This window comes from Siniperca chuatsi, linkage group LG3 (genome assembly GCF_020085105.1).
Source record: "Siniperca chuatsi isolate FFG_IHB_CAS linkage group LG3, ASM2008510v1, whole genome shotgun sequence".
Lineage (NCBI taxonomy): Eukaryota > Metazoa > Chordata > Actinopteri > Centrarchiformes > Sinipercidae > Siniperca > Siniperca chuatsi.
In genome coordinates, this window is record NC_058044.1 from 3167241 (window position 1) to 3188047 (window position 20807).

Here is a 20807-nt window from a genome sequence, read left to right on the forward strand (position 1 = left end):
AAGAAGAAAGGATGCATGCGCAGGGGTTGGATGTGCTACCTGCTGACACAAGGATGAGAGAAAAGAGGAAAAGACACGGGACAAGTCAGACACGGCCCTCAGTGAGGGCTGAACGTGTTTGCTGCACCGTTGTAGGGGGCTGGCGGCGGGGTGGCTGTCCAGTCAGAGAGGGTTGTTGCATGGGAAGGAGCTAAATCCCAGAGCTGCGTCAGGGGCGACTGTGGACTGATGAGATTCAAAGACCTCGGATCGATCATAGAAGAGATCGCAGTCCGAGGGGCTGAGAACCAGCTCGCAGTCCATGATAAGGTACGGTAGAGGCACGGTCTTGTTAATGAACTTCAGTAAAAAATAACTTCATGTACAGCTATAACACAACACTCTGCGATCAGTTCAAAACTCTGAATTGTGATTGTTTTGCTTCATTGTTGCTGTAAATGTTGTGTTCAGGTGTTGGGTGACCAGTCTTTGTCATTGTGAGTCTCAAAAAATGTAATCCATGTTCACGTCACAGGAGTCTTTTGTGTATTGTTTAGTAGTGACTTTGACAATTTCCCTGTTCAAGGACATGATGTAAGAAAACGACTAGTAAAACAGGTTGGTCCGCAGGTTGAAGTTGTGATATATAAACTCAGATCATTTTGATCTGCAGACAGAGAGAGGCAAACTTCCATCAACAAACTCGAAGGTTCATATTATAGGTGGAAGAACGTGGTAGGAAACAGCTTTTCTTTTCTTAATCTTCTTTTTGTTATTATTGTTTTTATTTATTATTCATTTTTGTCAGTGCTTTTAAAAAAAAAATTTTTACAATCACAAATTACTGATGTCATTATTTTTATTATTATTTTTTACTCGCCACTTTCTTTGAAGCTGGAAAAAATAATAAAACACTAAAATTAATTAATTAAAATTTTTTTAACATTGAACAAAAAGTTAATTAACATCTTAATATATTTTCCTATTGTTACCGAGTTATCTGTCTCTGCTGTACAACTTGTACTTTATGACTCTTTGTGTATTAATATTGGATATATTATATAATTAAAATTAAATTTAAATTATAATTAAAAGTGCAGATGGTGTCTCTTATTAACATTACTCTCCCTGATGAATATATGCAAATTGTTATTCTGATTTTGTAAAGGGGTAAAATAAGAACAACTGCAACTACAAAACCCAATTTATTCAAAATAGTCATTGTTTTTTAGAGTGCAAATCAGCAAATATGAGTGAGATCAGTCCTCTTGATGTCTTTACCTTGTTTCACAATTTCCAGAAATGAGGATATATATAGACATGTATCTCAAACCAAGATAGAAATTTTAAATAAAATGTACACTTCTGGAGTCAGGTAAAATAATCTTATCCCACTGACAGATATTTCACAGATATTTCAATCATGCATATATATATATGAATTTTATCAATAATGTGTCTTTTTTAGATTTTTTTCAGATTAATGATCCTGTAAATAAAATGTTTGTTTTTCAGCACAGCACTCCGCAATGATTAATAACCGACAGTTAATTTGCTTTTTCTCTCCTGACTTTTCATTAGCAGAGGCATGTTTTAACCTGTCTGACCACTAGAGGACGCTGTTTACTGTAATCTGAGCTGAACGCTGTCCTCTGCACAGCTGTTTATGCACAAAGATCAGTTTTAACCAGTCTGCTCCTTTAAAAGTCCTGCTGTTTTTCAGTGGAAATTTGTTCCAAATGAAACCAATTTGTATTGGTTGACGTCCTCTCCTACCTGCAGTAATGTTTTAATTTCCCCATTTTCCCCACAGAAGGTGTTGACATGAAGTTGGGGCTGCTGGTAGTGTTGACCGTGACGGTTCTGGTGCCCAGCCTGTCTGAGGGCCGGACCGTCTCCAAATGCGAGCTGAAAGAAAAGCTCGGGGCGGCGATCACCCTGTCCAGAAGCCTTCAAAGATTCAGGGAAAGAATCCTGGCTATAGGTGAGGTTAATAAATGGTGGGTTAGGTGTCCCGAAGGTTAGAAAAGTCAGCCAATGACCTCCAGAGTCACCAGCTCAAATCATTCAGCTGTCAGGGGAAATCAAGAGCAGGAAGACAGATAAGAGTTTGCAAACAGGACGAAAAAACTGATAGATAAAATGATAGACAAGCGACATACAAAAAGTAAGAGTATTAAAAAGTGATGAGTTTTCCCATCATGATCTTTCGCTTGCCTGAAGTGTAATCGGCTAATCCTAACCACACCTTAACTATATTTTATTTGCCACGAGGACCATGTTTCCCTTATTTTAACCATACCATAACTGCAGATATTGTAGAAAGCAAAACATTTAAAACGTTTTGGCATAGGACGTAAAAAAAAGGTTTTCATTGAACTTGATCCAGCATTCTGCAGATTCTTCCAATATCAACGTCTGTTTCTGGTGAAAGGGTTGCTTTGTTATGCAAATACTAAAGTCATAATACAGGAAAACATCTATTTTTTATCTTTGGTCAATGTATTCAGGACATGGAAGGATTACTGAAGTGGCCTACCGGGCACAGGCCCAGGGGCCCAAGGGGTTAGGGGGTTCCTGGGACAGAGCCTCTGTTTGAAGTGACGGTTAACATTTCTTATTGTAAACCCAATTAAATGACTACAAAGTGACGCAAGACAAAGACGCAAAATGACCACAAAGATATACAAAACGACTCCAGAGCGGCACAAACAACTACAAAGAGACGCAAAACAATCGCAACACAGATGTCTCTTTCAGTCTGGGTGTCTTGCTCCTCTGGAGGGGTGGGGAACCTTTTACATGCCCCCAGGGGCCAATTGTCTCATAATCTGTCCATGAATCAGGAGTCCAACATGTCATTTTTAAGAACCCAATAACTCAAACAAAGAAAATTAGAAGTACATACAGGTCGGTGTTAAAGGAAGAAAATTTCACTTATTGGCTATCACCCTATTTTAATCTTCTTCTTCTTTGTTTGCATTCTGCCGTCTCCTTGCAGTTATCTGTGAAGTGGACAGGGCGTCCCGCCTGAACACCGGCCTGGTCAAGGTGTACGGCAAACGCAGAACTACAACGACAGTCAGGCCAACAACAACGGTCACAACTCTCTCAACACCACGAGTCGATAGAACAACCACCGAGACAACGACCACCGCGACAACTACCACCGAGACAACGACCACCGCGACAACGACCACCGAACCAACGACCACCGAGACAACGACCACCGAACCAACGACCACCGAGACAACGACCACCGCGACAACGACCACCGAACCAACGACCACCGAGACAACGACCACCGAACCAACGACTACTGAGACAACGACCACCGAACCAACGACTACTGAGACAACGACCACCGAACCAACGACTACAGAGACAACGACCACTGAACCAACGACCACCGAGACAACGACCACCGAACCAACGACCACCGAACCAACGACCACAGAGACAACGACCACAGAGACAACGACCACCGAACCAACGACCACCGAACCAACGACCACCGAGACAGCGACCACCGAGACAGCGACCACCGAGACAACGACCACCGAGACAACGACCACCGAACCAATGACCACCGAACCAACGACCACCGAACCAACGACCACCGAGACAGCGACCACCGAGACAACGACCACCGAGACAACGACCACCGAACCAACGACCACCGAACCAACGACCACCGAGACAGCGACCACCGAGACAGCGACCACCGAGACAACGACCACCGAACCAACGACCACCGAACCAACGACCACCGAGACAGCGACCACCGAGACAACGACCACCGAGACAACGACCACCGAACCAACGACCACCGAACCAAACCTTCTGGTTCGCAGACGAAAGTGGGAGGCTGACAAATCCAGCGAGGAGTCTGACACGACAGAGATGGAAAGCCTGAAGGAACTGCTCGAAGACAAGTTCGGTGAGGATGACGACGGGAGGAGCGATGAGGACGATAAGACGCAGTCCTCCCAGCCTCCCAGACACAAGAGGAGCCTTAAGTCCCTCGGCTATTATGGACTCTTCCAGCTGACTGACAGCCACTTCTGTAATTCTGGTTATCTCTGGTCCAGAAATACCTGTCGTACAACCTGCACAGGTGAGTCTTTGAACCGGAGACGTACAGACAAAAGAGTAACCACTGATAATTATTTAAATGAGATATTATGCATATTAATGACTGTCTCCCCCCCCAAGCCTTCACCGATGACGACATAATGGATGACATCGATTGCTTTGTGAAGACTGGTTACTGGCTGTAAGTTTCTCTACAGAAAAGTTAAAGTCATAATTCTTCTGAAATGTACCTTTTGAGATGCACCTCCTATCATACTCTATGAAAAGAGATTTATATACCGTTTACATACAGTATACACACACACACACACACACACGCACAGGTCAAATTGTGATAAGTTCATAGTTTATATAAAGCCTGCGTAGGTATGTCAGCCATGACTAGCATGATTAGCATCACAGTTAGCTTAGCTGCTACTCACATTTAGGTGGCAAGAATGGTCATACATTTTCAGAAAGCTGGACATTTCCATTTTAGTGACTTACGTGACATTTAAAATGTACCGTTTTCTTCATTCTGTTGGTTTTTTGGGGTTGGTGTATTTTTTATGGAAAGGAAGGTTTGCTGTTTTTTTTTAAATATATTTTTGGCTGAAACGTGGCATGCAGGACCTTCGCTGCATGAAGAGTTTAAGGGCGTTATATTATCTATTATTTTGTCTAATCCACTTATATTGAGGGTAGGCTGAATAACAGAAAAACCTCTCTGTCGAATGCAGTACAGGTTAAAGGCACCATAAACTACATTCAACACCTCTCTAAAACAGTTTCAACAAAAACTCAACATTATAACCTTCATGAAGGGAGGATTTATTGCAGGGCTGTTGAATTAGACTGCATTAGTTTTAGCCAGGTGTACCTTAACATTGTTACCTGGTTTGCAGTACTGTTTTATTTGTGTGCCTGATGTTGTATTGTCCTGTCTTAACCTTTTTTATGCAGCTGTCCCGGCCAGGCCTCCCTTGCAAAAGAGGTTTCTGACCTCAATCGGACTTACCTGGTTAAATAAAGGTTTAAAAAAAGAGAAGATTTTAGTCAGTATTGTTCCCTTGCTGAATACTGTGTTCATCAAGTGAAGTCACAGTGAAGACTGTACTGTATATGCATGTAGATGAATACTGTATCCAGCCGGGGAAGATACTAACAAACAAAATATAAGTACAGGTGTAGGATGTAACATAAACAATTCAAACAGTGACGAGTAATAAAACAATACAACTGTGGGACCATATGTATATGCTGCTTACTGACAAACTAATAACTGCTGTTTTAACAAATTGTTTTGCTTCTTCCCCCCCATCAAAACAGGGACGTATTGAAGAACGCCTCTCACCAGTGTTATCGCACCAAGAACTACTTCGACCAATGTTATTGAGCAGCTGTCACAACACATTTTCTACCCGCAGGATGCGCTTTGAACCGCATCCTAATCTCCCAAACATTGTGAAGAATTTTTTTTTAAAAAGTCACTTTAATAAATCAGTGAGTTTTCTTTACTACAGTCATTTTGTTTTGGTTCGTTTGTGGGTGAATTTGTTCTCAAAATCACCAGAACTTGAGGTTAAACTGACAATGTATCTCTGTCATTTTAATAGTTTTGGCGATATTGTGTAATCACTATTGTGAATAGTGATTTTATTCCTGAAGAATATTATTCTTGTATCTTCCGCTCTCTGTAATCTTCGAATAAACGTGTTTTGCTGTTTGATATGTGTTTGAGAACATGTTACTGTACTTACAGCAACGCTGCTTATGATCTAAGTTAGATATTCAAGATATATCAAGTTTATTTATATAGCACATTTCACACGACAGGCGCAGACTCAACGCACTTCAAAATAAAAGCAAGCGAGAAAAATAGGCAAAAATCCTGCATGACAAAAACAAACAAAATAAGGAGGCATTACATGTATGGAAACACAAGATATGATAAAAACAATATAAAATGGTATTACAATACAAATGGAATAAGATAAGTAGGTATCATTATTATTAAATAATAATGACAAAGAATACTAATTCTATGATACAAAATGTACCTGTCAACCACACACTTTAAACCCAACAAAGCTTGAGAAAAAAGTTTTTAGTCTGCTTTTAAAAGAAGATACTGTTGGTTCATGTGGTAGAGACTTAGAGGATCATAATGCCTGAAGGCATCATAAGCTGATTTAGAATTGAAGCTGATCAGACTATTAATTCTGATAACATACAGTAATAAAAATCAAGAACGCAGGCCACGTGGCTCTCTCCATAAACCCATACCCATGCTATTAAACCCTGTTTCCCTGTTTTTCCTTTTACATCGCATGTAGAAATAGAGGCTCAACAGCAGTGTTGGAAATTTTAAAACTCACTCAGTAGACAGGAATAAATTAATAATAGTGATAATTGCTTTAATATACTTGTCTCAAGCCTAAAATGATTCCACACTGAAATACATAATTCCTAAACTTTTTCAGCAAGTGACAGTTAAGACAGAAATGACAGTGGGATCGACAGTGTGAATTAACTTTCAGATAAGTTAACTGTGCTAACTACTAAAGCGTCTACAGTCACAGTAGCAGCTCAGTGAGGCTTGTATTCAGGCAGGTGATCAGAATGCTAACATGCTAACTGTGACAATGTTAACATGCCGACGCTTAGCAGGTGAAATGTTTACCGTGCAAATTAACACTAAACATGTGAACATGGGATGGGAATGTCATTAGCTTTGCAGGTAGTTGGTTATAAACCAACGTATTGGACAAACTGACCTGATGATGGCGCTAGATTTTAAAAAATCATCCTGAGGGGAACACGAATTCTTCCAATAGTTGTCGAGATATTTCTAAATATGAACCTGCTGGTGGTGTTTGATTAAAAGTCAGGGGATCACAATTACTCTCCAGATCCCCTGAAAAATGTCACCCGTGAATATAATTTAGGCAGCAATATCCTTGAACATGTATTTGTAAGTAAGTAAAGTTTATGTTTATTTAGCACCTTTCAATAACAGACAAAAAGCAAGACATAAAATACAGACGTGATGTAAGAGGAAAAAATAAAACAGAGATAAAAGCAGAACAAGAACTTGTCGAAGGAAAGTCTACACAGGTGGGTCTGCTGCTTTTTAAAGGTGTCCACAGCTCTTAGGTCCAAAGGGAGAAAGCTCCAAAGTTTAGAAGCCACGACTCCTTTAGTTTTAACCCTGGAGCAAGAAACAGCCAGCAGACCCTGACTCTTCTCTCCCCCGCCTTCCGGCAGGCGCCTCAGGTGTCTCCGGACCCGGACCAGGACCAGGACCAGCAGCCTGAGAAACAGCTTTTTTTCCCAGAGCTGTCTTCCTACTGAACTTTAAATGCTGCTATATTGTTTTTGCTACATGTACCACATGTTCATTTGCACTCCAGTACTATGTACTGAATACTGCACTAACTATTTCCATAAACTGCACTACTTTATAATCATTGCACTGCAGTTCTGCCCAGTCCGATTCATTATTGTACATATCCATCAGTATACTTCTGTTTATGGTAATGCCATCTGTATATAATGTCCATAGCACCACTTGTAAAATATTTTCCTAATACTGCTCTATCCTGCATTTATGCACATACTTTATATCCTGCACTTTCTTATTGCACTTCTGGTTCGACCTAAACTGCATTTCGTTGCCTTGTACTTGTACGTGTGTAATGACAATAAAGTTGATTCTAATCTAATCGAATCTAATCAGAGGACCGTAGAGACCTGCTGGTGACGTAAGGTTGCTGTAGGTCTGTAATGTAGGCAGGACCCCAGTGGTGGAAGAAATATTCAGATCCTTTACTTAAGTAAAAGTACTAAACCACACTGTTAAAAAAAAAGTAAAAGTCCTGTATTCAAAAAAGTATGTAAGAAAAATGTACATAAAATACCAAAAGTAAAAGTACTCATTATGCAGTAATATATATATATATATATATATATATATATATATATATATATATATATATCTGATGTTTCTGGGTTTATATTACTGCTGCATTAATCTCTATAAACAGATTCTGCATATGAATCTATCAGAAGTGTTTTGGTTTCCATTTGTAGTCCGCGTAGTATTGACCTGTCATGTTAGAGTGGGCTTTGGTTGCAAGCAGGTAAACAGCCCGTGTGAAGAGCAAAAGAGAGCTTTTTATCAATCTCGTAACTCTTGAGATTAGCTTTTATTAGCTTCTTTACAATTTATCAGCATTCAAATCGTCATCAGACGATAGTCGATGGGTTCCGAGATTCCTGCTGCATTAATGTTTAAGGTTGAGCTCATTTTAACTGCTTTATATACTGTTGGGTAGTTTAATCTGCAGCAATGCATCATGGTCTATAAGATCATCACGTGTTTGTAGCGTCGCTGTGCTGTGAGAAGCACGTTTCTCTAAAAAGTCAACGTTTTCAGCTCTGTGACGATGCGTTTTCCAGCTGATCCGAGGGGGGGTTAAAGAGTTTATTCAGCTTCAGGAGGAGGAGAGTTTTCTCAGCACATGAAGGAAACTCTTCATCCTTCAGCTCATCACAAACATCTGGAGATACGAGGTTTTCACTGGACAGGAAGGGTGTGAAAATTTGTAATTTGTAAAGTAACTAAAGCTAAAACTCTTCATCCTTCAGTTCATCAAAATCAGGAAGGGGATGAAAAATAATCTGAAAAGACAAATGTAGTGGAGTAAAAAGTACAAAATTTGCCTCTGAGATGTGGTGGAGTGGAAGTATTAAGTTGCATAAGATGGAAATACTTGATTAAAACCTCGAATTTGTACTTAGGTACAGCACTTGAGTAAATGTACTTAGTTACGCTCCACCACTGCTGGTGCCTGATCACACAAAACTCTACAAGTAATCCGAAAAATCCTGCACTGGATTTCGAATTTGGTGGGGAGCCAGTTTGATGACCCGGTCAAAAGCTTTGCAGCAGACCACATGTAAACAATCCAGGGATGTCATCCTGAGACACAATAGATTAACAATATTCGAACGAATCAAACCCTTAACATACTGGCCAAGAGTCCGTGCCGGGTCTAAACGTTTCTGAACGTGTATTTAACAGCTAAGGATAAGAACCTCTGTATTTGTAGTATTTAAACTTTTAATTTGTAGGAGACAGGGTTACTGAAGAAGTCCAAACAGAATCACACAAATTAATTAGTAGTAACTCTAAATTGTACAGTACTTGAAAATGTATTCTTTGCATTTCTGTGCTGACATATAACTTCCAGCTGTACTGAGTTTCAGCAGAAGACTACACCTCTTCCACAACAGCGCTTTCTCTGACTTTCACTGCGTTCAGATCCTATACATGTTCGATTTATCAGCCTGGAGCACTATATGGGTGGGGATTTTATTACAGTTTTAATTTTAAAAGTCTAACAAGATCCTTCGTGGAAAACGTATTCACTGAAACTGAAGTCATGTGTTCTTCCCCTCACCTTTCATGTTGCTGTTTCGCTGCTCTTGGTATTGTTGTTTCTTTTGTTGGGCTTAACGTGATATCTGCCTTCAGGAAACTAACGGCCTCATTTTAAAAACACACTGTGTGTTCACTGCTGCCAGACTGCCGGCGCTGACACCCGATCCTCTGAAATTATAAATGTCTCACGATGACGTGAGATGATAAACTGTTTCGCCTTATCTTGTTTTAGTCTCATGTCCAGGTCTTTTCAACAGGACGAAGGCGTAACCTATAAATGAGAAAAGATTTTTTCAGGTAGATGGATCATTTTTCCCCTCGACCTCTTTAGGGCTCAGAAACCCAAAGCTAAGCGTGAGATTCGGCTCAACATCGTGCACTTCCAGAGCCCTGTTGCTAGGCGCAGAGGGAGCGGCCTTTATCTGAGGAGAACAAAAGATTTGCTCTCTCTGATTCGCCACCGCTGGCTCTGCAGACAGTATATATATATATCTTGTCACGTATGCTTTCAAAGATGATAACTGGAGTCAAGATGAGAATACTTGAGGTGTGTCTCTTGGCAGTGCTGGGCTGCAGTCTGGCTGAAGGGGGACTTGTGTCCAAATGTGAACTGAAGGACCAGCTGACGAAGGGGATTGGTGAACTGCTGCAGAAGGCAGAAAAGCCCAAAGAGCGGAGTTTGGAGACCTTAGTGGCAAAGAGTAAGTCCTGGTTGTAACTTTTACATTAGAAACACTGAAGCCTGCTATTAATGGTTTCGAAAATGAACACATGTTTAAAATGTTGTTAATTGTAAGAAAAAATTGAGAAAACATTTCACGCAGTCGCCGATTTGTATAATGTCCACGATTCATGATATTTTGTGATCGAGAAATTACCGTTTGTTTCTCCTGGGCTCCTGGGAGTCCTGGACTGAACCATGTAGATCTGATTTAAACCAACATGAGCTCCCCTTGGTGCCTCAGCTGCTCAGTTGTTATTTCTTGCATAAGCTAATTTAAAAAGTGCTTGTGTACAGGTTGAAGTTTTGAGCCGATGGCGGTGCTAGAGGAAAGATTGGGGGTCATGAAATCGTTGGGAATCACCCTCTGGGGACCAAGAATATTCGGTCTGCCCGGTAGTTTGTGGAAGTGTGGCTGACAAAGTGTGACATTGGAGATGATTTGTTTCTCTCTTCTCTCCGCTGCCTTCAGTCGTCTGTCACGTGGAGCTGGCGTCGGGTTTTAACACCAGCGTGGTCAGTCAGCTGACTCCCGGGATGGAAGACCCTCACGGTAGGAGGAAGAGGGACACGGGCTATGGGGGCGTGTTCGGCCTGACGGAGCCTGTGGACCCCGAGGACCCTTTAATCACGATCCGGCCCCACACCCGGGAGCAACAGCACGACAGGCAGCCTCCACTGCAAACCCGCCCCACACCACCCACCCGGCCTACACCACCCACCCGGCCTACACCCCCCAACCGGTCTACATCCCCCAACCAGCCTACAGCCCCCACCCGGCCTACAGCCCCCACCCGCCCCACCCGGTCTAAACCACTCACCAGCCTTCCACACCTGGACGAGGAGGTCTGGACGCTCTATGGCCTTTTCCAGCTCAGCAGTCACCTGGTCTGCAGCGACGGCACGACTCCGTCACCCAACATCTGTGGGATGGACTGCAACAGTGAGTTTCAGTTTGTGCTTATAGCTACACGTCAGCGTTACAGACCGAACGCATGGTAAACGTTTGCCCGGCGTTATTCGCTCAAATTTGACTGTTTATTCGACTCTACAGACGTTAGCTGTAGCTAGCTAGCAACCTATGCACCAATCATCTGTGTGTTTATGTGTTTACCAATCTGCTGTGTGTTTATGTCACAGCTCAGATAATTAACAGGAACTACAGTTCACCCTGCTTTTCTTCTTCTCTCCTCGTCCCGTTTTCACATTTTCAACTTGCGTCTTCGCCTTAAAACAGCAAACTTGTTTTCTTTCCAGACTTGGTCGATGACGACACACGTGACGACGTCAGCTGCGTGATAACCATCTTCAACCATCTTATGTAAGTTCATTTTTAAATTTCTTCACAGTGGAATCACAAGGTGCATCAAATGTCAGAAAACCTTTGCGCAGTTTAACTTATTTTTAAAATTGTAAGTTGATTTATGTTGACTTTATTGTACCTTAGTTGCCCCAATTGCACCCGATTTATGGTTTTGCTCAATTTCCATCACATAATTGTTAAATATGACATTTATACAGACATTTTTTAATCAGTTTTGCCCTGCCTGGATTCATTCACTCCCTTTCATTGTTAACTGAGCTGATAAATATTCTCCATCTTTGAAAATGACACTGAGAAAGTGTTTTTTAAAGATCCTCTCTTTTTTTAAGACACATAAAAATGCTCTGCTTTGAACAATACTTTGGTTCTGATATTGTTTTTCAACAAAACCTTTTTAAAATTACATATATTACTCATCTTTCACCAAAAAAATCCAGAATCTATTAATATGCAAATATTGTTCATTTCAAAAGTCTAACTATTAAACACGAGATGTCTCCTAACTTCACTGAAAAGCCCATTCTTGATGCACGCACACATGATTGGCTTCTAAAACAGTGAGGTCTCAAAATCCTGCTGGTGTGTCCACATTTTAAACTCAGATTTAAGGTGAGCACAATACATTTACTCAAGTACTGTACCTAAGTACAAATCTGAGGTACTTTATACTTCTACTCCGCTACATCTCAGAGGCAAATATTGTACTTTTGGCTGCATTTGTCTGACGGCTTTAGTTACTTTACAGATCACAATTTTTCACACCCTTCCTGTCCAGTGAAAACCACGTATCTCCAGATGTCTGTGATGAGCTGAAGGATCAAGAGTTTCCTGCTGAGAAAACTCTCCTCCTCCTGAAGCTGAATAAACTCTTTAACCCCCCCTCAGATCAGCTGGAAAACGCATCGTCACAGAGCTGAAAACGTTGACTTTTTAGAGAAACGTGGTTCTCACAGGACAGCGACGCTACAAACACATGATGATCTTATAGACCATGATGCATTGCTGCAGATTAAACTACCCACCAGGATATAAAGCAGTTAAAATGAGCTCAACCTTAAACATCTGCAGCAGTAAAATGCAACACACACATTAATGCAGCAGGAATATGAATCCAGAAACATCAGATATAATAAAAAACACTGACAGGGAACGTTTTACTGCACAGTGAGGACTTTTACTGTCATACTTTAGGTACATTTGGCTGATTATACTTACATACTTTTACTTAAGTAAGGTTTTGAACGCAGGCCTTTTACTTGTAGTGGAGTATTTTCACAAGAAAATTCACATTTTGAAAGAAGCTTCAAAAACAGAAAATCAGAAAATCTGCTGCTGCTCTGCTCTCTGTGAGCTAAACTTTTCAAGCATGCCACGCCCCAATCAGTGACGTCACAGTGGGTCAGTGACGTCACAGTGGTGACGTCAGTGATGTCACAGTGGGTGTTTTGCATGTAGTTTTTTTAAGGATAGTACGGAGTCAGACAGGAAACGAGGGGGGAGAGAGGGATGTGATGTTGCTGTGTTTGATGTCTGTGACGTCACTGGTTGGGTTGTGGCCTGAAGCCCATCGGGACTGAAGGTTTTACGTTTGTTTGCACTGTGATTCAAACAGGAACTAAACCCTAACGCTGTGAATATTCTTTATATATTATATTTCCACAGTGAAAATGGTTTCGGTTCGACCCACTGGAAGGAGTTAAGAAGAATGTAAGTTATCGTCTTCGTCTGTTTGTGGTCTTTAGGTTGGATGCTTTTGGTAATCTGCCTTTTGAAAGCAATAAATTATGAATTCATTACCATTTAATCGTGAAATCAATTCAGTCTGTTTACTTAACAAAAACAACATTTGCACACCTCAAGTAACGTTGATCTGTTCTGTTTATTTGCAGGATCAGGCTCATCTTCCAGGAAGAGTGCAGCAATAAGGATCCCTCTGAGTACTTCGCTGAATGCTCATAACCTAAATACCTTTAGTGCCGTAACTATCGCTGGAAGGATTAACCTTCTCTCAAATGAGTGGCCAGTGATTTAATAAATAATAATAAAGTGAAGCATGTTGCACTTGTTGTTGCGTTTTGGTGTCTACAATCCAAAAATGAAATCTGCCCTACAGCATTGTGGAAAAAAGTGTCACAATGAGGACTGATGAAGGAATTTCCACAATAAAGATGCAAGAAAGCCTTTAAATAATCCTATTAATATCGTGTTTTATTATTGCCTCAGCAGCACATTTAAATAAATTATAAGGCTGTATGGTTGAGTCACCAGCACCTTACTGCACGTCAAGAGTCCTATATTTAACAGATGTAAGGGACTGTATGAAAAGCAGTGGGGAGGGGATTGAATCTTATATTTCACTTTGTTAAAAAGAAAGACTCTTTCCAGCATTATTTAATATATTATTTATTATAATTATTATAATAATAATTATTATTTTCTTTGGATTTTCCCCTCTGACTTAAAAATAATTAAAAACAACTGCAACGCCGTCCCTCTAATTCCGTAAAACGAGTTTATTTATGACAAACATGACAAAATACAGAGCTGTTTTAATTAGTTATTACAAAAATGAGAACAGGCTGCTGATTTTGATGAGAAAGCCCTAATACAGAGGTTTAAATCTGGGATTACAAAAAGTTAAAAGACCCTCCCCTGCTCTCCCAAAGACGTCAGGCTACCCTCCCTTCAGCTGAAAGAAAAAGTACACACTTCCTACCTAATGCTTTTCACACAGTTCCTAACGTGACAACTGTTTTTAAAAAACGACAACAGCATCGTCTCTCCTTAGCGACACGATAGATGTTCGGTGTGAGAATTCAAGTAGCCGTGACTTTTATTAAAAGTTATCTAAACAGTTTATTTTTATCTCCAAAACTAGCAAACGTGGGGTCATAAATGCAAAAAGTTAATGGCAACATGAGTCAGATTTGACTAATGTCACAATAAGAGATACAGCACAGTGATTTCTAACTTTACAGCCCATATTCAGTGCCGTTTTAAATGTGTCAAAGATAATAATACAGCTGGAGACAATTAGCCGGCTTGTCACAACTAGAGGTCGTACTTTACTTTATTACTGTGTTTATGTACTCACCAGCACAGCTCAGATCAGTCTGCATTGTATTGCATTTTGACGGACAATCGTTCTCTCTGTCCCACACTATTTTTCACCCGTCTGTACAGTTTATATATATATATATATATATATATATATATATATATATATATATATGTATATGTGTGTGTGTGTGTGTACAGTTTATACTGTATATTAATCACACTGACGTCCCACTGAGTCAGGAAAATATTTGTCACATGATGCTCTGTATCTGTGTCTGTAGGGATGAACTGTCCTCCACTTTGGTCCAGACTGAAATATCTTAACAACTATTGGACAGATTGCCATGAAATTAGGTTCAGACATTCGCGGCCCCCACAGGACGAATGCTGCTGACTTTGGTGATCACCTGACTTTTAATCTAGCGCCACCAGCTGGTTGACATTATCAGCTTTTAGTGAAATATCTGGACAACTATTGGATGGAATTAAATTTGGTACAGAGGTCTATGGTGCCAAAAGGATGAATCCCAATGATTTTGCTTATTCCTTAACTTTTCCTCTAGCGCCACCAGCTTGTCAAAGTTTTCACTTACTATCTCAACATCTACAGACATTCAAGGTTTCCAGATGATGATTTCCTACTGACTTTTGTGATCGTCTGACTTTTCCTCTAGCGCCACCATGAGGTTGACTTTTTTTTCCTCTTTGTGAAATATCTCAACATCTGTCGGACGGATGATGATGCATCTGACTTTTCCTCTAACGCCATCATCTGGTCAAAATTTTTAAAAATGTAAATACTTTGGTTCGTGACCAGATTTCAAATAGAAAAGGTTTCAGTCGTAGTCGTCTGGACACTGTTTTCAGAATCAAGACGTTTCGGCTCCCATCCGGAAGTCATTCTCAATTGTGAAAAAATTGGACGGGAACTGGAAATTTAAGCTACTCTGTGTTACATAAGCCCCGCCCTCAGGGAGGAGTCTACCTGAGTATCTGTTAATAACTAGTTTCACCTGAAACTGACCTAATAGTTTCCAAGATGGCCCAGTAATCAGTAATCAGGCCTATTGTTTTCTGGCTGCATCTACCTCATCACTGTTAAGTGCCTGATTAACATGTGATTGGCGTGACCAAGGTGCTGATACACTGTGGTAAACTTTGGGCAGATTAAATCTCAGACCACCATTTCTGTTCAAAGAGGGGTTTTCTTTTTTCACAAAAAATGGCTTCCTTGACGCCCCGTTCAAACCAACTCTTCTTTCTTTTTTCTTTCTGAAAACAGCGTCCAGATGACTACGACTGAAACCTCCAAAACAAGCTAACACCTGATGAACAGAAGTCCAATGTTGACTCTCCTTTAGCTCCGGTTTGGCTCTTCAGCTGCCGGTTGTTCCACTTTCTTCCCCAGCTGGTCTCTAACTGTGTCTGTCTGCCGTTTGTTGCTGAGCAGCTCGTGAACAGCGGGTTTATCAGAGCTTGTCTGCCTGCTGCTGCTGCTGCTGCTGCTGCTGGAAACGAGGTTGATGAGAGCGCCAAGACTGAACCAGACAGTAAATGCACCGCAAAACCAAAACTATGAGCTAAAAGAGGCTAAAAAGCTCCATAGAGCTGCAGAGTTGAGTGATATTTACATAAGTATAATTCGCGGACAACAAAGTTATAAAAACACTAAATAAATTATTAAGAAATATTGTTCTTATAATGTCTATTTACACTGCAGCATTAACGCCTTCTCACACATATCGGCCGCTGGCCTTGAGCTCTGGACACAGCTTGGCCTCCAGATCTTCTATCTTTACTGACTCCACGTCTTTGGAGCTGGAGAGGCTGGCAGCCCGGGTGATCTTGGTGAGCGTTTCCTCGTAGGGCGGAGGCAGGTAGACCATGACGAAGACTCCATCCGATCCATCGGAGCTGGTGCTGGTGTGGCGCTCTGCGTTCCCGGTCAGGGAGGAGAGGAACTCGGCGCTGCTCTCTGCGTCCTGGAGGTCCAGAGCGATGATGTCGGCCAGACTCAGTTTGCTGCGGGAACACCGGCGGTAGACCAAGCCGACCAGGAGAGCCAGCAGGAGGACGGAGACGACCAGGAGGACGACGTAGACCGCCAGCTCCGACTTTCTGTCGTCTCCCAGGTCCAACTCATTCCAGTTGTAGCCCTGGAGACCAGCAAGGAATAGCTGAATTACAGAAATATTTGTCTATCTGGGGACTTTCACAACAAGGGTTTTATTTTTGCAGGTTTGGATATTTTTGCTGTTTTACCCATCAAATTCTTTGTAGACAGCAGATGGTTTGGTGGCATTTGCAAGGCTGTATTATCATTCAGATCTCCAAGGGCCCCAGACGTCCCAGATTCACTGTGTGTCAGTTGCTTTTTGGTGATTTGATTACTTACAGGTTTGTTTGCATTTAGTGGGTTGTGCGTCATTTTGTAATTTCGTGGCCCTGTCTCATAGATTCCTGTCTGATTTTACTTTATATCGTGCTCACATGGTGCATTTTCCTAAATAAAGTTGTGTTTCATCAAATTACCACAAACATAAAAACAGTTGTACTGTTTCAAAATATAATTCAGCTTCTGTACGTGGTGTGTGCACAATTGATGGGATAAAAAAACGTTTATCTAGGTGTGGACATTGGTAGAATTGGGTGGGAACATCTCTTTTATTCTGGGTGCTAGCAGCATTTATTTCTTGCTCAAAAACAACAAAATGACCTTCTCTAATACAAATGGAGGCCCGTGGGTGAGCAGCATGAGTCAGACGATCAGCTGGGTTGTAAAAAAAATCATTTGATCATATTTATCCGAAAAAAAATAGACTAGGACCGCACTCTAATTTGACTTTTTAATATTGCCACATGTACGTTTTGGGCAAGATGCCCCCCCTTTTTTTTTGTATTCTGGCAGTTTCACATTTCTATATTATATTCATATTTATCCTGAAATCGTGAAACTGAAACTTATTGGGCCTGTAAATGATTACAAAACCAATTTAGAATAAAAAAAGAAAAACAAACAAACACACAAACAAAAAAGGCAACTACACCCGACCAAACAGTACAGTAGAAGACATTACAACATCAAAATGTTCTGCAGACTACAGCTTATTGTGTCTAACGTGTCATTCATACGTTTATTTCTAAACATTTTTTGTTTCATAATTCCCGCTTTAACAGAAATACAATGATTGGATGAACAAAAGTTCGTTGTTTATTGGTTCTTTTTAGTTTTTTTTCAACTCTTATGGCTGCCTTTTGAAGTATTAAAATGGATTTGTGTTTGTTTTATATGTATTTAAATATAAGTATATTCATCTCATTAATACCTTATTTTATCTTAATTACTTAGCCTGCAGCATACTGTATATAATATTTAGAAAAGAAAAACTAACTTTTCACCTAAACTGTATGTTGTAAACATCCATTAGATTTTACAGAGATATTTCCTGCTTCCACTTGAATCTACTGTATTTACGGTGCAGTCACATTTTCTGATCACGATCCTCTGCGAGAACGAACAGCAGCAGCTGTAAATCTGCAGCGCTGCACATCACGCATTGCAAGTCTGTGTTTGATCCAGACAAGAAGGGTGATCCTGCACCCCTCCAGCTGTGAGAGGACAACATGTGGCGGTGCTGCTCACATCCGCCCACAGTGTCCCAAATTCCCCCCTGTCTCAGTTTTTCTAGCAATTAGTTAATGCTGCCTGGATGACCCAGCACCCTGCAGACTCTGGTCCTCTGCAGGACTGGACAGTTTTAATTCTCAATCTGTCTGAGTGTGACTCAGTTGCCCTCAGTACAAAGTGTTGCCGTCCTGAAAGTCTGAGACTTTATATGAGGCTTAAAGGACTCTCTAGGGACAAAAGAAAGAAAGAAAAAGACTGGTCTCCAGATCTCAAGCCTGCTACACTTTACTGCATCTCCTCTTTTGGTTTTCCGTTAAGCATTTTTAGCCTCTGTTTGCTAACAGTAAAAAAAAAAATCATCATAATTTAGCCCCATTACAATATAGACAATCCACAGTTTTCCTTTGTGCAGTTACAAACAGGTACTAATGTTAAGAAATTAGAGGCCTTACAGCAGGAACATTTTCTGACTCATGATCCCATTTTAGACTCTAACTGCCTACTTTATATACAGTTAGCTATTTTTAACTACTTTATATACAGTTAGCTATTTTAACTACTTTATTTACAGTTAGCTAGTTTTACCTATTTTATATACAGTTAGCTAGTTTTACCTATTTTATATACAGTTAGCTAGTTTTAACTACTTTTACAGTTAGCTAGTTTTACCTACTTTATTACAGTTAGCTAGTTTTACCTATTTTATATACAGTTAGCTAGTTTTAACTACTTTATATACAGTTAGCTAGTTTTACCTACTTTATTTACAGTTAGCTAGTTTTAACTACTTTATATACAGTTAGCTAGTTTTACCTATTTTATATACAGTTAGCTAGTTTTACCGACTTTATTTACAGTTAGCTAGTTTTACCTATTTTATTTACAGTTAGCTAGTTTTACCTACTTTATTACAGTTAGCTAGTTTTACCTACTTTATTTACAGTTAGCTAGTTTTACCTATTTTATATACAGTTAGCTAGTTTTACCGACTTTATTTACAGTTAGCTAGTTTTACCTACTTTTACAGTTAGCTAGTTTTACCGACTTTATTTACAGTTAGCTAGTTTTACCTACTTTATTACAGTTAGCTAGTTTTACCTACTTTATTTACAGTTAGCTAGTTTTACCTATTTTATATACAGTTAGCTAGTTTTACCGACTTTATTTACAGTTAGCTAGTTTTACCTACTTTATATACAGTTAGCTAGTTTTAACTACTTTATATACAGTTAGCTAGTTTTACCTACTTTATATACACTTAAGTTAAATACGTTACGTACGTTAACTTATGTTCGTAAGTTAAAATAAGTCAAGATTGACTTTTGTTTTCACACAGGACACGAACAGCAGTCTCCTGAGTGAAAGTCTTGTGTTTGTTTGACTTATCCATCCACTCTGACTTCGTCCCTATGTGGACTTTGTCGCTCTTTAAACTAAGCCACCTGACATTTTTGTTTCTATGATATTCGCACGTAAAATGACATGCTGTCTCTGCACAATATAAGTTAGTACAGACTAAAGGGCGTGAAAAGATTCGCAAAAGGTTTTCTCTCGTTTGGTGGGTGTGACAGAGGTGTTACCCAATCACAGTGACGTGTATATAAACCCCACCGTATTAAAAAGGCAGTGCGCTTGAACACAACAGGGTAAGTTTTTCTACGTTTTGTCGGGGTTGAACGCAGCCCAGGCCTGGCAGCGATCTGCACTCTACTAGTTTGTAATTGTACAGTACTTGTGTAATTTAGTTACTTTGCACCACATAACTCAACAGGAAAATACATACAAACAATACAGAGCACAAACATTAAGAAAATAAAAATAGCATAAAAACGTCATAAGCACCAGATCATCTTTGACCATGTGACTGTTCCCTCTGAAAAAATGGTTTCAACTTGAGATTTAGATTTTGATCCATTTTGATTTTAAAAGTTAGTCTCCAGTAAAGTAATGAGTGCAGCTGGCTGGTTTACCTGTTAAACACTCTTCGCCTCTTCAACCCTACAGCATGTGGATTCATCATTACATGTACATTGCATGGCCAAGTATCATTCAAAGGCACAGCATGTTATTTTAGGTTGTTGTCAAGATACCAAAGTCTCCAAAGATATCAGATATCTCAGGCATAATTTTGGCAAAATGTATATAAAATGATGCAGAAGACATGTGTGTCTTAGATTTAAATGTTTCACTTCAAATCAGCTAAAATTACGCCCTGAAACAAGCAGAAACACAATTTTCTTTTACCTGTAATTTTAAATCCACATGTTTCTAGGTACATTCTGAGCGTGACAGGTGAATATGTCAGATTTACACTGCTGAACTTGAACTCTACACACCTGCTTCTCCTGTGCTGAAGGTGATCCTGTCACCCAGTCGTACGACCCTCTGCCTGCCGGTCCAAACCTCATCCAGCTGCTCTCCAGAAGCCTTCGCATAATGCTCAGGTGACGGTGGTGGTGGTGGTGGAGGTGGTGGTGGTCGTGGTGTGGACTGACGGAGGGAGAAATGTGTGTTTGTAGAGTAAATAGATGATCAACTAAAGCATCCAGTTGTTGGTCCAGAGGAGTAAACAGAG

At 40.3% G+C, this 20807-nt stretch overlaps 3 protein-coding genes across 5 annotated transcripts; 2 read left to right on the forward strand and 1 right to left on the reverse strand.

Annotated features, from left to right (window-relative positions):
- Nucleotides 1–608: 608 nt before the first annotated feature.
- On the forward strand, nt 609–5782 carry LOC122873146 (cell wall protein DAN4-like). Of its 3 annotated transcripts, none has more exons than XM_044189514.1 (5): nt 609–714; nt 1793–1963; nt 2981–4096; nt 4195–4255; nt 5383–5782. In XM_044189514.1, the coding sequence occupies exons 2-5, from the start codon at nt 1804–1806 to the stop codon at nt 5447–5449; spliced, it is 1404 nt and encodes a 467-aa protein (XP_044045449.1). In that variant the 5' UTR covers nt 609–714; nt 1793–1803; the 3' UTR covers nt 5450–5782. The 3 variants fall into 3 exon arrangements, with proteins under 3 accessions (XP_044045449.1, XP_044045451.1, XP_044045450.1); XM_044189516.1 differs by having other exon boundaries at nt 656–711; XM_044189515.1 differs by having other exon boundaries at nt 659–714; nt 1796–1963.
- Nucleotides 5783–9594: 3812 nt separating this feature from the next.
- Nucleotides 9595–13605, forward strand: LOC122873148. The gene is made up of 5 exons (XM_044189518.1): nt 9595–10200; nt 10693–11163; nt 11478–11541; nt 13207–13251; nt 13434–13605. Exons 1-5 carry the CDS (start codon nt 10002–10004, stop codon nt 13501–13503), a joined length of 849 nt encoding a protein of 282 aa, XP_044045453.1. The 5' UTR covers nt 9595–10001; the 3' UTR covers nt 13504–13605.
- A 2230-nt stretch (nt 13606–15835) lies between these two features.
- On the reverse strand, nt 15836–20807 carry LOC122873149 (small integral membrane protein 28-like). Its single transcript, XM_044189519.1, has 2 exons — nt 20569–20807; nt 15836–16760 (listed from the first exon to the last, which is right to left on the reverse strand). Exons 1-2 carry the CDS (start codon nt 20665–20667, stop codon nt 16338–16340), a joined length of 522 nt encoding a protein of 173 aa, XP_044045454.1. The 5' UTR covers nt 20668–20807; the 3' UTR covers nt 15836–16337.